The sequence below is a fragment of the Scyliorhinus torazame genome, chromosome 1, assembly GCF_047496885.1.
Source record: "Scyliorhinus torazame isolate Kashiwa2021f chromosome 1, sScyTor2.1, whole genome shotgun sequence".
Classification (NCBI taxonomy): domain Eukaryota; kingdom Metazoa; phylum Chordata; class Chondrichthyes; order Carcharhiniformes; family Scyliorhinidae; genus Scyliorhinus; species Scyliorhinus torazame.
Window position 1 is genome coordinate 211,121,580 of NC_092707.1, and position 13,952 is coordinate 211,135,531.

The 13,952-nt window shown below is 48.1% G+C and overlaps 1 protein-coding gene across 6 annotated transcripts in view; it reads right to left on the minus strand.

Moving 5' to 3' along the window:
- Positions 1-13,952, minus strand: part of col16a1 (collagen, type XVI, alpha 1) — a 779,331-nt gene that overhangs the window by 515,256 nt on the left and 250,123 nt on the right. For all 6 annotated transcript variants that reach the window (XM_072502210.1, XM_072502224.1, XM_072502220.1 and 3 more), the window contains exons 12-13: positions 5,476-5,493; positions 4,177-4,203 (exon numbers count right to left, since the gene is read on the minus strand). In XM_072502210.1, coding sequence (XP_072358311.1) covers positions 4,177-4,203; positions 5,476-5,493 — 45 coding nt within the window. The remainder of the gene's footprint in view (positions 1-4,176; positions 4,204-5,475; positions 5,494-13,952) is intronic.

Consider the following 13,952-nt stretch of genomic DNA (forward strand, 5'->3'; position numbering starts at 1 on the left):
CTTGATGCAGGCATAGTTTCTGAATCACGGTCCCAATAGTCATCAACTCCGCCGTGACAGTTTCAAACTTTTCAAATTCAGTGCGGAGCAGTGGGAACAGAGAGCCGACTTGCCACCAATCCAGCCCCAACAAGCTCTTTGTGAAGATTGTTTAGGGGTCACAGCGATCGGCAATGCAATTTCTAAGAATAATTTTGGGAAACCCAAACAGTCTTGTTGCATGGGTGGCACGGCAGCACAGTGGTTAGCACTGTTGCTTCACAGCGCAAGGGACCCAGGTTCGATTCCCGGCTTGGGTCACTGTCTAATCGTTCTCCCCGTGTCTGCGTGGAATCTGCACGTTCTCCCCGTGTCTGCGTGGATTTCCTCCGGGTTCTCCGGTTTCCTCCCACAAGTCCCGAAAGCTGTGCTGTTAGGTGAATTGGACATTCTGAATTCTCCCTCTGTGTACCCGAACAGAACAGGCGCCGGAATGTGGCGAACAGGGGATTTTCACAGTAACTTCATTGCAGTGTTAATGTAAGCCTACTTGTGACACTAATAAAGATTATTATTATTCACCACTGAGCCAAAGAAAACTTCATCTTGTGACAGATAAAGCTATTAAGCTCTTGAATAATCAGATTTGGAACATGGGCAATATGTTGCTTTGGTCCAGTCTCCCTCTTAAACAACCATTTATCCTCCATTGCTTCCTCAAGAACTGCTGCTCTCTTAGGCAAGGCAGTGACAGCCCCCAATGTGGCAGCAGTTTTCTTTGTCATTTGGTCAGGCAGGTAGCTCCCATCTCCTGGAGATGCCTACCACCTCTATTTGGGCACCAACCTCACCTCCTGCCCAAATAGCACATTTATATTTAAAAATTGCATCACTATTGAGGTGCAGGGTTGGGACTTGGAACTCATCTGGCTCTATTACTCTATGGGTAAAATTCAAAGCATGCCTCCGAGATGATTTTGGAAATAGGTAGGCACTTGATCAGATGGGAGCGTGGCTGGTGGAGACCCCATCGCCTCTTGCCAGTGTCCATGGCTGGATGTCTTGTGGATTGCCTTCCTGCCCTGTACAAATTGAAGTCCATAATTGGGAAATTAATGTCCAAATAAGGGCCTGAACCCACCACTGCTAGTATTCAACAAGGGGCAGGCGCCACATGGGAGCCTGAAAAGCAAACCTCATACTGAGAGCCATCTCCCTGTTATTGCTGCTTCCCCACACTTCACCGCTTCTGATCCCTACCTGTGACCTCACTCAATTTCAGCCTAGATCCCTTGGAGATCCTGGGCCTCAGCTGGGGGCATTGCTGGCAGCTACCATCACTCCCCTGGTAGCGCTGATGGCAACGAGGAGCTACCAACTTCTGATTGGCCAGCAGTTCCCATTGATGGGGGTGGTGGGGGAGCAGGACCTGGAAAAGTCTTCTTAAAAGGAGGCAATGCTGGGTCCTTGCAGGCTCTCCAGCTGTTGGGCGTAACACCCATCACTTGTGTTAAATACTGCCCCATGCCATTAACCCATAACAGAGCAAGTATGCCATACAACTGCCTTAGGCATGGTTTCCAAGTTGTGCTCCTTCTCTTTACTTCATGTTATTTTCTTTCACAGAATGTGTTTCCCCTGTTCCTTTGCCAAGCGGAAAACAGCCCCCAGGCCTCTACCACCCCAGCCTCTGCTACTGTGTCACCAGGCTTTTGTCACATCTATGCCTCTGTTAAATCACACAGCCTTTTGGGTTTTCTGTCTGGAAGGTACCCACATTTGAAGGTACCCACCTGACACTTTTAAGCTGAATAAACATGCTGCCTGGTCGAAGCTTAGTTCTGGTCACCTTTCACAGTGGCACTGCCCAGCTGGAGTGGCATTGACTCTTGTTGGTATACTGCAGGATTTTGCTGGGATTTATCAATAAAGAGCATCCTCATCCTCTGTCCCTCTAGATGTTTCTACCTTCAGTGTACCCAAACAGGTGCCGGAGAGTGGCAACTAGAAGATTTTCACAGTAATTTCATTGCAGTGTTAATGTAAGCCTACTTGTGATAATAATAATGATTATTATTATTATAAATGAGGCTGGAGGGTGGGCAAGTGGCTAGTATGATGGGCGACTTAGTTTATAGTTGAATGAGACTAAAGCTGAACAAATTGCCCACGCCTGTTCTAGTATGTGCCTAATTTGAAATCTAGGAAACACTTCTTGGCACAGCCAAGAAAATAAATTGGTTGGAGCGAGTCTCTTAACAAAAGCCGTCATGTCTGCCCAGCAGGACTAATTATAGGCTCATTTTTTACTGAAACCCAAATGAAGGTATAATCTACACCACATGTAGAACCAAGTGCCAGCGTGAGTTAGCGCACAACACAATAAGTTGCAAATCTTCAAACAATTGATTTGTCTGAAGGCTGCAGCACTCAAGTGTGAAGGTGCCCTTGGCGCAGGAGGTTAGAATGTGGTTGCAGTGACTGGTGGTTGGCAATGTGCCATCGTCAACTGGCTTTGTCTTCAGCATTGTGTGAATCTTTTTGGCACTGCCATTGTTAATCACCCTAATGAGGTACATGAGGGAGGGAGAGTTGGGTTGGCCTATGAATGGATAATTAAATCTATAAATTATCTTATTAGGAAAGTAGCTAACCAATTGAACGAAGCACTGACAGAGAAAGCTGGTTAGCTTATCCACACATTGCTTTTCTACCTTCTTTTTATGTTCCCCTCATCGCCTAGTTCTTGTGAATATTTGGTTCTGTGGAAACTTTACCCAATGATTACTCTTCCTGTTGGGGTTTAGTGTTGATGGTTCATCTGACATCCATATTTCTCGAGATCGTCATAATAACATTAATGTGCTTTACATTACTGTTCTGTTTTTGTTATAAATTAAAATAATGTAGACACAATTGGTTTAAATCAGCTTCTCAAAACTCCTGCATTTTCCTCACGGCGGGTAAGGTCATTAAAGATTGTTTTCATCAAAGCTGTGGCTCAGGAAAACTATAATAATAACTTGTATCTGCATAAAGTCTTTGACTTTGTAAAACGTCCCAAGGTGCTTAGCAGAAGCATCATCCAAAAGCATCTGACACCACATCATATAAGATGTTAGGGTAGATTACCAATTCAAAGAAGTAGATTTTAATGAGCGTCTTAAAGGAGGAAAGCAAATTTGAGAGGTGGAAAGGTTTGGGGAGGGATTTCCGGCGCTTAGGGTCAAGGCAGCTGAAAGTACGTTTGCCAATGGTGAACGGTTAAAACTGAGAATGTTCAAGAGGCTGGAATTAGGGAATAGAAGGATTGTGGGACTGAGGGAGATTACAGACAGAGGGAGCGACAAGGCCATGGAGGCATCTGAAAATAAGGTTGAGAGTTTTAAATTCAAGACATTATTGGACTGGGAGCAAATGTCGACCAGAGAGGACACAGGTGATGGGTGAATAGGAAAAGCATTGATAGGAAGTGAAAGTGCACTATGAAAGTATCTCATTTATGATTGGCAATTGTTCAAAATCTTGCAAGGTGAACAAACATTAGGAAGGGCTGCATCCAGCAGGAAATAGACCATAAAAGAAAATGGTGATAAGAAAGGCCACATCTTTTATGGAAAAATAAAGAATTTATTGCCACCAAGACCCAATGATGTGAAATGACGTAGATAAGCCACCTCACAAGTCTTCATTAAACTAACGTTTGGCTGTGAGGCTGCGATACTCTGTATGGATGGGTAATTGGGTTTTTAAGATTAACCTTTTTCCAAACATAAATGAAATGAACAGATAATGCATTTTCCAGTTGTGAGATAGTGTTTGCTGCAGACCTATCCAATAATTCTGCGTGGAACACTGACTAATTTCTACCCATTCATCACCCAGAAACCTCTGCCATTGACCAGACTGAGATCGGTATGAACAGGATGGAACTTGTGACATTCCTGATTTGAATGATTCAGTAACAAGCTGGGCAGTCAGGAAAGTAAAACCAGGTCAGACATACACTTGACTTCTATGTGTAAATCTTACTGGTAACCAAGAGAGGCAGACGTAGTTGACTTGAAATGTCTGATAGCAATTAATATTAGAGGAAAAGGACTAAGATATTATAAAGCAAGAATAACCACCAGTGATAAGATTAGGGTTTAATTTACTGATTCAAACACATTAGAAGTGAGGGACGTTAGTACTCACAGGCTCTCCTTCCTCCCCTTGTGGACACTGGAAGCAAAGAAGATAAGGTCATTCGGGCTGTTCATCATAGAGATTTTACAATATACTGCAGGGGGGTGGGGGGGTGGGGGTGGGGGGGGGGGTGGGCGCCAGGTTGACTGGCTTCCAGTTTGAAGACAGCAATGCGGCTGCAACGTGCTCCTGACCAGGAGGCCCGGAGCAGGGCCTCAGGATTGGTCTAAATAACGTGGGCCAGCTGTGAGCACCAATCGTGCCTCCGCAGACTTTGGTGCAGCACTGAATTTCAGGCAGCCCATCGTGTGATTGGGCAATGGCCTAAGGTCAATGCCAGGAGGAAGAGAGGCCATGCAAGGGTTTGAGGGGGTGGGGTGGGTGGGATTGGAATCACAGCCAGCATTGACCAGAGATCCTGTGCAACTGGGAGGAACAGTGATATTCCCTCCACATCGAATTCTGCATATATGTCTGCAATCTGTTCTGTGAGGGAAACGCAAGTTCTCTTTTACCCTCTGCGCACTCCTCATAAGGTCGACAGACTTCTCCTCGGTTGAATATTTAAATCAGGAATGAAGAGGACCTTCAACTGGCAGCTGATACCTCTGGCTCCAAAAGAGAAAATGCTGGAAAATTTCAGTAGGCCTGGCAGCATCTGTGGGGAGAGAAAAGAGCTAATGTTTCCAGTCCAGATGACCCAATGTCAGCTTTGACAAATGGTCATCTGGACTCGAAACGTTAGCTCTTTTCTCTTCCTACAGATGCTGCCAGACCTACTGAAATTTTCCAGCATTTTCTCTTTTGGTCTCAGATTCCAGCTTCTGCAGTCATTTTCTTTATCTTGAATCTGGCTGCCAGTTCTTGATGCTTTTTGTCATTCGCAACCTGGCAATCTGGCAAATACAGATGGATCCAATGAACACCTAATCTTTCCAAGTGAAACACATTATTGTATATTCCATTGGGTGGAATTCTACAGAACTAATCCTTTTCATTTCACTCTCACCGTACAAAATCCTTGTGGGAATGAATAGGAAGGAGTTTTGATCTATTGGGATTCTATCCAGATTCGAATAAGAAATAGGTTTGATCTATTCGGAATCTAATGAGTAGGAAAGGGTTTTGGTCCATTGGAAATCTAATGAGTAGGAAGGGGTTTTGAATGAATGGAAAGAGGCAATTGGCCTTTTGGTTCTGGAGAACCACCACTCTGTACAGTGACTGTTGAGTTTGTCGCTTTCAAGATCCTTAAATGTCAATTCTGGAGTCTCAACACAGGAGTACAGGGGATTAATTGTTACTTACCTCTAAACAGCCTTCACCCTGTGGGGGGGGGGGGGAATATTAAAAAAAGTGTGTAAATATAAATCACTGCAAAAACAAAACTGTAACTTTTAACTTCGGCATTGTACAAGTCTCGAAAACCTTCATGAAGACTTGATTCTCAGCTGACATCTAGAGGGCAGCAGAAACCAGAGGAATGGTACTGCCTCATTTAACTTGTGCTACTCTTATCCACTTCTAAGTAGCCAGCAGCAGAATGACATGAGAATAGATCACTGCGCAGGTCACATGTCCACATGATTGACCGGAGATTGCAGGATGCAGGAACCGGGAGGACAGGCATCCAAATGACATCGTAAAGAACATGCAGTGTCACCCTGGGCAGCAGCTGGCCTCAGTGCCCTCCACTTGATTACTGCCCAGCGACCATTGCTTGATAGTGCATGTGTTGGGGTCCTTCCTGTTTATTCCCTGTTTATTCTCCTACTTCCCTTTCTTTTATTTTTGCCGTTACATTTTTGAATCATGGATGATTAATGGGCATGTATCTTTAAGGCAAATGGCCTGCGCCTTAATTCAAGCAGAGGATTTCAGAAGCAGGAGATCACTGTGCTAGTCTGTGCTGGTTCATACTAGAGTTGTAGACTGACCGGTACCAAAGCCAGAGGTTGGCTGGGACTCGGTTTGACTGATTTGGCTGGTGGCTAATGAATTGGTCTAACAGGCTCTGCTGTGCCCGGTAACAGGTGGTGATTGGATCGGATCCCACTGGAATGTTTTTCAGAGTCCCAAGACTTTACTTTGGTTTCAGCTTTGGTGGTGGCACCCCCAAGGAGACCTGCTATGCTTTCTTCTCTGTTTTTCTCCAGGAGGGCTGTATTTCTTAACTGGCAGGGGGCCTGGATGAATCGATGTACAGGCAGAGTGCTGAACCAACCAACTCTCTAGCCTGAATGGCAAAGGCAGAACCGACCAACGCTTTATAGAAGCCTGAATACGAACCTTGAGCTGAAGGCCCATATTGATGTGAAATCTGCTACCTGCGTGTACAGCATTTTCTAAACTACAGGGACCCTGAATGAATGACTCTACAAAAAAGACCATTACCAGCTGTAAAGCAGAGACATTAATCTACAAGCTTGCTGTGGAGAAAGTGTTCTACAGAAGCATTTTCTAAAGCAAAGACTCTTTTCTTTTGACCTTCATCCTTAGTTTTTGCCCCTTTCCACCCCTCCGTGTTTGTCTGTCTTGTGTGTGTGTGTGGGTAGAGGGTGGGACAGTTAAAGGGGTAGTAAATATTAGCTTGTCATTAACCAGTTGTATTTTCTGCATATTTGTGATAAATCTTGTTATAAATAAACAGTAACTATGTCGAAACGTACAAACCTGGTGACTGTAATTATTGGGCAGCCAAGGGCCAACGACTTTGGATTTTTTATAGGAATTATTAGTTAATTCACTTGTCATGTGACTCCAGGGCACATGGGGTTGGAATTAACCGTGCACTAGCCCAGGGTAGGGTAACAGTGTTAGATGAGACCAGGCTTGCAATCCACAACTGAATAGCCTTCCAACACTGGTAGATGCCCAGACGAAATCATCCAGCCTTTTATTTAAAAATATAAGAGTATAAGAAATAGGAGCAGGAGTAGGGCCCACCTGCTTCAAGAAGACCACCATCATACCGGTACCAAAGAAGAACCAGGCAACGTGCCTCAATGACTACCGTCCAGTGGCCCTGACTTCAGTCGTAATGAAGTGCTTTGAGAGGTTGATCATGAAGCGCATCACCTCCATACTCCCAGAACGCCTTGATCCTCTGCAATTCGCATACCGCTGCAACCGGTCCACATCAGACGCCATTTCCCTGGCCCTACATTCACCCCTAGAGCATCTCGAAAACAAGGACTCCTACATCAGACTCCTATTTATTGACTACAGCTCTGCCTTCAACACCATAATCCCAGCCAAGCTCATATCAAAGCTCCAAAACCTAGGACTTGGCTCCCCACTCTGCAACTGGATCCTCGATTTTCTGACCAACAGACCACAATCAGTAAGAATGAACAACAACACCTCCTCCACAATAGTCCCCGCAAGGCTGCGTAATTAGCCCCCTACTCTACTCCCTGTACACACACAACTGCGTGGCAAAACTTGGTTCAAACTCCATCTACAAGTTTGCTGACGATACGACCATAGTGGGCCGGATCTCGAATAACGACGAGTCCGAATACAGGCGGGAGATAGAGAACCTAGTGGAGTGGTGTAGCGACACCAATCTCTCCCTCAATGCCAGCAAAACTAAAGAGCTGGTCATTGACTTCAGGAAGCAAAGTACTGTACACACCCCTGTCAGCATCAACGGGGCCGAGGTGGAGATGGTTAGCAGTTTCAAATTCCTAGGGGTGCACATCTCCAAAAATCTGTCCTGGTCCACCCACGTCGACGCTACCACCAAGAAAGCACAACAGCGCCTATACTTCCTCAGGAAACTAAGGAAATTCGGCATGTCCACATTAACCCTTACCAACTTTTACAGATGCACCATAGAAAGCATCCTATCTGGCTGCATCACAGCCTGGTATGGCAACTGCTTGGCCTAGGACCGCAAGAAACTTCAGAGAGTCGTGAACACCGCCCAGTCCATTACACAAACCTGCCTCCCATCCATTGACTCCATCTACACCTCCCGCTGCCTGGGGAAAGCGGGCAGCATAATCAAAGACCCCTCCCACCCGGCTTACTCACTCTTCCAACTTCTTCCATCGGGCAGGAGATACAGAAGTCTGAGAACACGCACGAACAGACTCAAAAACAGCTTCTTCCCCGCTGTTACCAGGCTCCTGAATGACCCTCTTATGGACTGACCTCATTAACACTACACCCTGTATGCTTCATCCGATGCCGGTGCTTATGTAGTTACATTGTGTACCTTGTGTTGCCCTATTATGTATTTTCTTTTATTCCCTTTTCTTCCCTTGTACTTAATGATCTGTTGAGCCGCAGAAAAATACTTTTCACTGTACCTCGATACACGTGACAATAAACAAATCCAATCCAATCCAGAACTTAACTATGGATGATTTAGAGTTCCCCGCCCCTTCAGTAGGTCAGCAAGTATTCAGTGAGATTCACGGGGAGGTTGATTGCTCCAAGGTCTCGTGTGGGTTATAACGGTTAGGGGCAGGGGGCTGTCCTGGAGAGGGGATATGTAGGCTTACAAAGAAAATAAATATGGCAGCATTGTAAGGCAGCTGTGTAGGTGATAACACCCAGAGTGTGACAGGAAGGGACAAAGTATACAAACATTAAAAAAAACAGAAAATAGGATCAAAGGGGGAAGAAACAGTAAAAAGGCTAAATCATAGAATTTACAGTGCAGAAGAAGGCCATTTGGCCCACCGAGTCTGCACCTGCCCTTAGAAAGAGCACCCTACCTATGCCCACACTGCCACCCTATCCGTACACATCCACCATAGTAACCCCACCTAATATTTTTGGACACTAAAGGCAATTTAGCATGGCCAATCCACCTAACCTGCACGTCTTTGGACTGTGGGAGGAAACCGGAGCACCCGGAGGAAACCCACGCAGACACGGGGAGAATGTATAGACTCCGCACAGACAGTGACCCAAGCCGGGAATCGAACCTGGGACCCTGGAGCTGTGAAGCAATTGTGCTAACCACTATGCGATTAAATTGCCCTTAGTGACTAAAAAGGTTAGGAGGGGTTTATTGCGTTACGGGGATAGGGTGAGGCCTTAAGTGGGTCGGTGCAGACTCGATGTGCCGAATGGCCTCCTTCTGCACTGTATGTTCTATGTTCTAACAACATGCTGTGGATACAAAAGAGAAAATGCTGGAAAATCTCAGCAGCTCTGGCAGCATCTGTAGGGAGAGAAAAGAGTGAAACTTTTGAGTCCACGTGACTCTTTGTCGGGATTTAAAATCCTCTCAACAGCTGTGCATTGTCTGTCACAAGAGGCATTCAGTTGCATGGAATGTAATTTCCCCCTTCATTGACAACTCAGCAGTGCCAATGAAAGATGCAGAACTCAACAGAACTGCCACTGACTGGAGTCCCAAGCATTAAACTCCAATGCTCAAGAGTTTACGTCCTACAGGATACACTGATGTGAACCCCAAAGCAAAGCTTCATGGTGAAGTCTATCATCAAGCACGCTGGTACAGGTCATAATGGCGGGCTTCTTTGAGATGCCCCCTGAGGATACAGAGACTGGTTCTATGCATCCAATCAATACCCTGCCACCTAAAGCAAGGAATGAGGGGAGGGGGAGAGACTGGACATAAGAAATGTTCCAGTGAGACTCTCGCGTGTCTAGGCAAGTGATCCTGGTGGAATTGAGAGGGACAGGACTGGGGAAATGCCAGTGTGAGAGGGGAGGGTGTGAGGCTTAGTGAAGAGGCCCTCACTAAGGGGGAAGCGCATAGTGGAGGTCCCAGAGGAGTAGCGGGCCGAGGGGTAGGCCCTCCTCAGGAATCCTCGCCACTCACTTTGGTTTTCTTCTCTTTTCAGTGCATGATCCTGGAAAATTGGTGGTCCCAGGTTCGATACCCCGCTGGGTCACTGTCTGTGTAGAGTCTGCACGTTCTCCCCGTGGCTGCGTGGGTTTCCTCCGGATGCTCCGGTTTCCTCCCACAGTCCAAAGACGTGCAGGTTAGGTGGATTGGCCATGATAAATTGCCCTTAGTGACCAAAAAGGTTAGGAGGGGTGATTGGGGTACGGGGATAGAGTGGGAGTGAGGGCTTAAGTGAGTCGGTGCAGACTCGATGGGCCAAATGGCCTCCTTCTGCACTGTATGTTCTATGTTTCTATGTTTTTCCGAAGTGGCGTAAGATTCCATGGCTCATCCTGGCGACACACCCGTTTTTCTTGCTAGAACTGACATTTTGCCATTTCTTGGTGAGATTCCGCCCACAATCTTTGCTGCCTGATTGAATAATTCTTGTCTGTTGATTAAACAAGCTTTTTATTCCCTCTCCAATATGCTGACAAGTAACCGAAATGTTCCAAGTTTTTAACATCCTGCCTGTGATTTTCCAGCTTGACTCAGTGTTTGAAAGAATTGGCAACTTTATCTTTGCTCCTGGCAGATTTTCCCTCTCAAAAGCTTCTCCAGTTCCCGTCTCACTACCTGCTGCAGGCTGCGAGAGGCGGAGTGACTACTCCATCTCACTACCTGCTGCAGGCTGCGAGAGGCGGGGTGACTACTCCGTCTCACTACCTGCTGCAGGCTGCGAGAGGCGGAGTGACTACTCCGTCTCACTACCTGCTGCAGGCTGCGAGAGGCGGAGTGACTACTCCGTCTCACTACCTGCTGCAGGCTGCGAGAGGCGGAGTGACTACTCCGTCTCACTACCTGCTGCAGGCTGCGAGAGGCGGAGTGACTACTCCGTCTCACTACCTGCTGCAGGCTGCGAGAGGCGGGGTGACTACTCCGTCTCACTACCTGCTGCAGGCTGCGAGAGGCGGAGTGACTGCTCCGTCTCACTACCTGCTGCAGGCTGCGAGAGGCGGAGTGACTGCTCCGTCTCACTACCTGCTGCAGGCTGCGAGAGGCGGAGTGACTACTCCGTCTCACTACCTGCTGCAGGCTGCGAGAGGCGGAGTGACTGCTCCGTCTCACTACCTGCTGCAGGCTGCGAGAGGCGGAGTGACTGCTCCGTCTCACTACCTGCTGCAGGCTGCGAGAGGCGGAGTGACTGCTCCGTCTCACTACCTGCTGCAGGCTGCGAGAGGCGGAGTGACTGCTCCGTCTCACTACCTGCTGCAGGCTGCGAGAGGCGGAGTGACTGCTCCGTCTCACTACCTGCTGCAGGCTGCGAGAGGCGGAGTGACTACTCCGTCTCACTACCTGCTGCAGGCTGCGAGAGGCGGAGTGACTACTCCGTCTCACTACCTGCTGCAGGCTGCGAGAGGCGGAGTGACTACTCCGTCTCACTACCTGCTGCAGGCTGCGAGAGGCGGAGTGACTACTCCGTCTCACTACCTGCTGCAGGCTGCGAGAGGCGGAGTGACTACTCCGTCTCACTACCTGCTGCAGGCTGCGAGAGGCGGAGTGACTACTCCGTCTCACTACCTGCTGCAGGCTGCGAGAGGCGGAGTGACTACTCCGTCTCACTACCTGCTGCAGGCTGCGAGAGGCGGAGTGACTACTCCGTCTCACTACCTGCTGCAGGCTGCGAGAGGCGGAGTGACTACTCCGTCTCACTACCTGCTGCAGGCTGCGAGAGGCGGAGTGACTACTCCGTCTCACTACCTGCTGCAGGCTGCGAGAGGCGGAGTGACTACTCCGTCTCACTACCTGCTGCAGGCTGCGAGAGGCGGAGTGACTACTCCGTCTCACTACCTGCTGCAGGCTGCGAGAGGCGGAGTGACTACTCCGTCTCACTACCTGCTGCAGGCTGCGAGAGGCGGAGTGACTACTCCGTCTCACTACCTGCTGCAGGCTGCGAGAGGCGGAGTGACTACTCCGTCTCACTACCTGCTGCAGGCTGCGAGAGGCGGAGTGACTACTCCGTCTCACTACCTGCTGCAGGCTGCGAGAGGCGGAGTGACTACTCCGTCTCACTACCTGCTGCAGGCTGCGAGAGGCGGAGTGACTACTCCGTCTCACTACCTGCTGCAGGCTGCGAGAGGCGGAGTGACTACTCCGTCTCACTACCTGCTGCAGGCTGCGAGAGGCGGAGTGACTACTCCGTACCGCCGGGTGGTGCAGATTCCACGCCACAATCCTGACACAAAACCGCTTTTGGAGAGGCCAGTTGGGGCTGGATTGGCTGCCCATTGGCAAGTGGTGGGTGACCCATTCGGACCAAAGCGGGGGGGGGGGGGGTCTATTGAGGGCCAGTTAATGAATTACTGAACAAGGGGCACTCTCCATCCTCACTAGCCATGCTCGTTGGGCCACAGTTGCGGCCCATTGTGGGGTTGCCCCTCCACGATCAGGCATCGGTGGCCATTTTAAATTAAAAATAAAAGCGACCTCCATGTTGAGGTACTCTCTCTCCATCAGAAATCTGCAGCTTTCATCTCAACTACTGGCAGTGCCAATATGTCAGGGTTGGAGAGCGTCCCATTGGTTCTCCAGCATCAGGAGCCTGCTTCCCCCCCCCCGCCCCCCATCATGAATTGGACAGTGAGCCTCTTCGCTGCCACGAATTGCCCAGATTCTTTTAAAATCTGGGTGGGCCTGTCTGAAACAGGTGACCGGGTCATCGGATTCCCATCTCAAAATTGAAAATCCTGTGGCCACAGTGTCTGCTCTGTCCTGCAGGAAGGGCCTCAGTCTGGGCCACTCTTCATTCACTCCATTTCAGGGATCCAATGCCTTAAGGAAAGTATCTGTTGGAGTTGGCAGCCAGCCAGTTTATTTAATGGTTACCACATTGAGCGTTGGCTGAATTCCAAGAGTCCCCCAGTGCAAAAACTGTTTTGGTTAGAAATTCATCCTGTTTGCTGCAAGATCTCCTGACGGCACACTGCTGCTTTACATGAACACGTGTCTCTGAAGTGCCGTGTTACAACGCAAATCCCTCGATTTGCTGATAATCCACCTTATATATCTAAATGGAGCAGTTAATTGGACTCAGCACTGTTATGAGGCCTTGAAGGGAGCCTTGGGCCAACGTGTCGCCCACGTAGCAACTGAGCTTGTCCATTGCAGTCAGTCGATTTGTTTTGATTTTAATAAACAAGAAGTTAAGAGAATGTCGAGAAAAAACTTGAATTCTGCACTGCAGATGTTGTTGAGGACAGACTGAGTAAACCGAGAGAAGGAAATAAAGACAAAAAGGGCTGAACAAATTGCAGTCTTTGTTGTATTTACGTAACACACAACCAGACATATGAGATCTTTCAACACTCAGACTACTTGCTGAAAGAGCAGCAAGATCCCAAACTCAAAATCAGATCGGAACTGAATATATTTAGAGTGGAAAGGGTGCCGAGGAGATTCCCCAGGATGTTGCCTGGATTGGAGAGTGTTAGTTATGAAGAGAGATTGGATAGACTGGGGTTGTTTTCCTTGGAGCAGAGGAGACTGAGGGGGCCATGATTGAGATGTATAAAATACATCGGCATGGCACGGTAGCACAGTAGTTAACACTGTTGCTTCACAGCACCAGGGACCCGGGTTCGATTCCCGGCTTGGGTCACTGTCTGTGCAGAGTCGGCATGTTCGCCCCCCTATCTGCGTGGGTTGTTCCGGGTGCTCCGGTTTCCTCCCACAAGTCCCGAAAGACGTGCTGTTAGGTGAATTGGACATTCGGAATTCTCTCTCAGTTGTACCCGTACAGGCGCCAGAGTTTGGCGACTAGGGGCTTTTCACAGTAATTGTTATTGTTCATTGCAGTTTTAATATAAGCCTATTTGTGACACTGATAAAGATTATTATTACTAAATCATTAGGGGCATTGATAAAGTAGACAGGAAGAAACCTTTCCCCATGGTGGGGGGAATCAATGATCAGA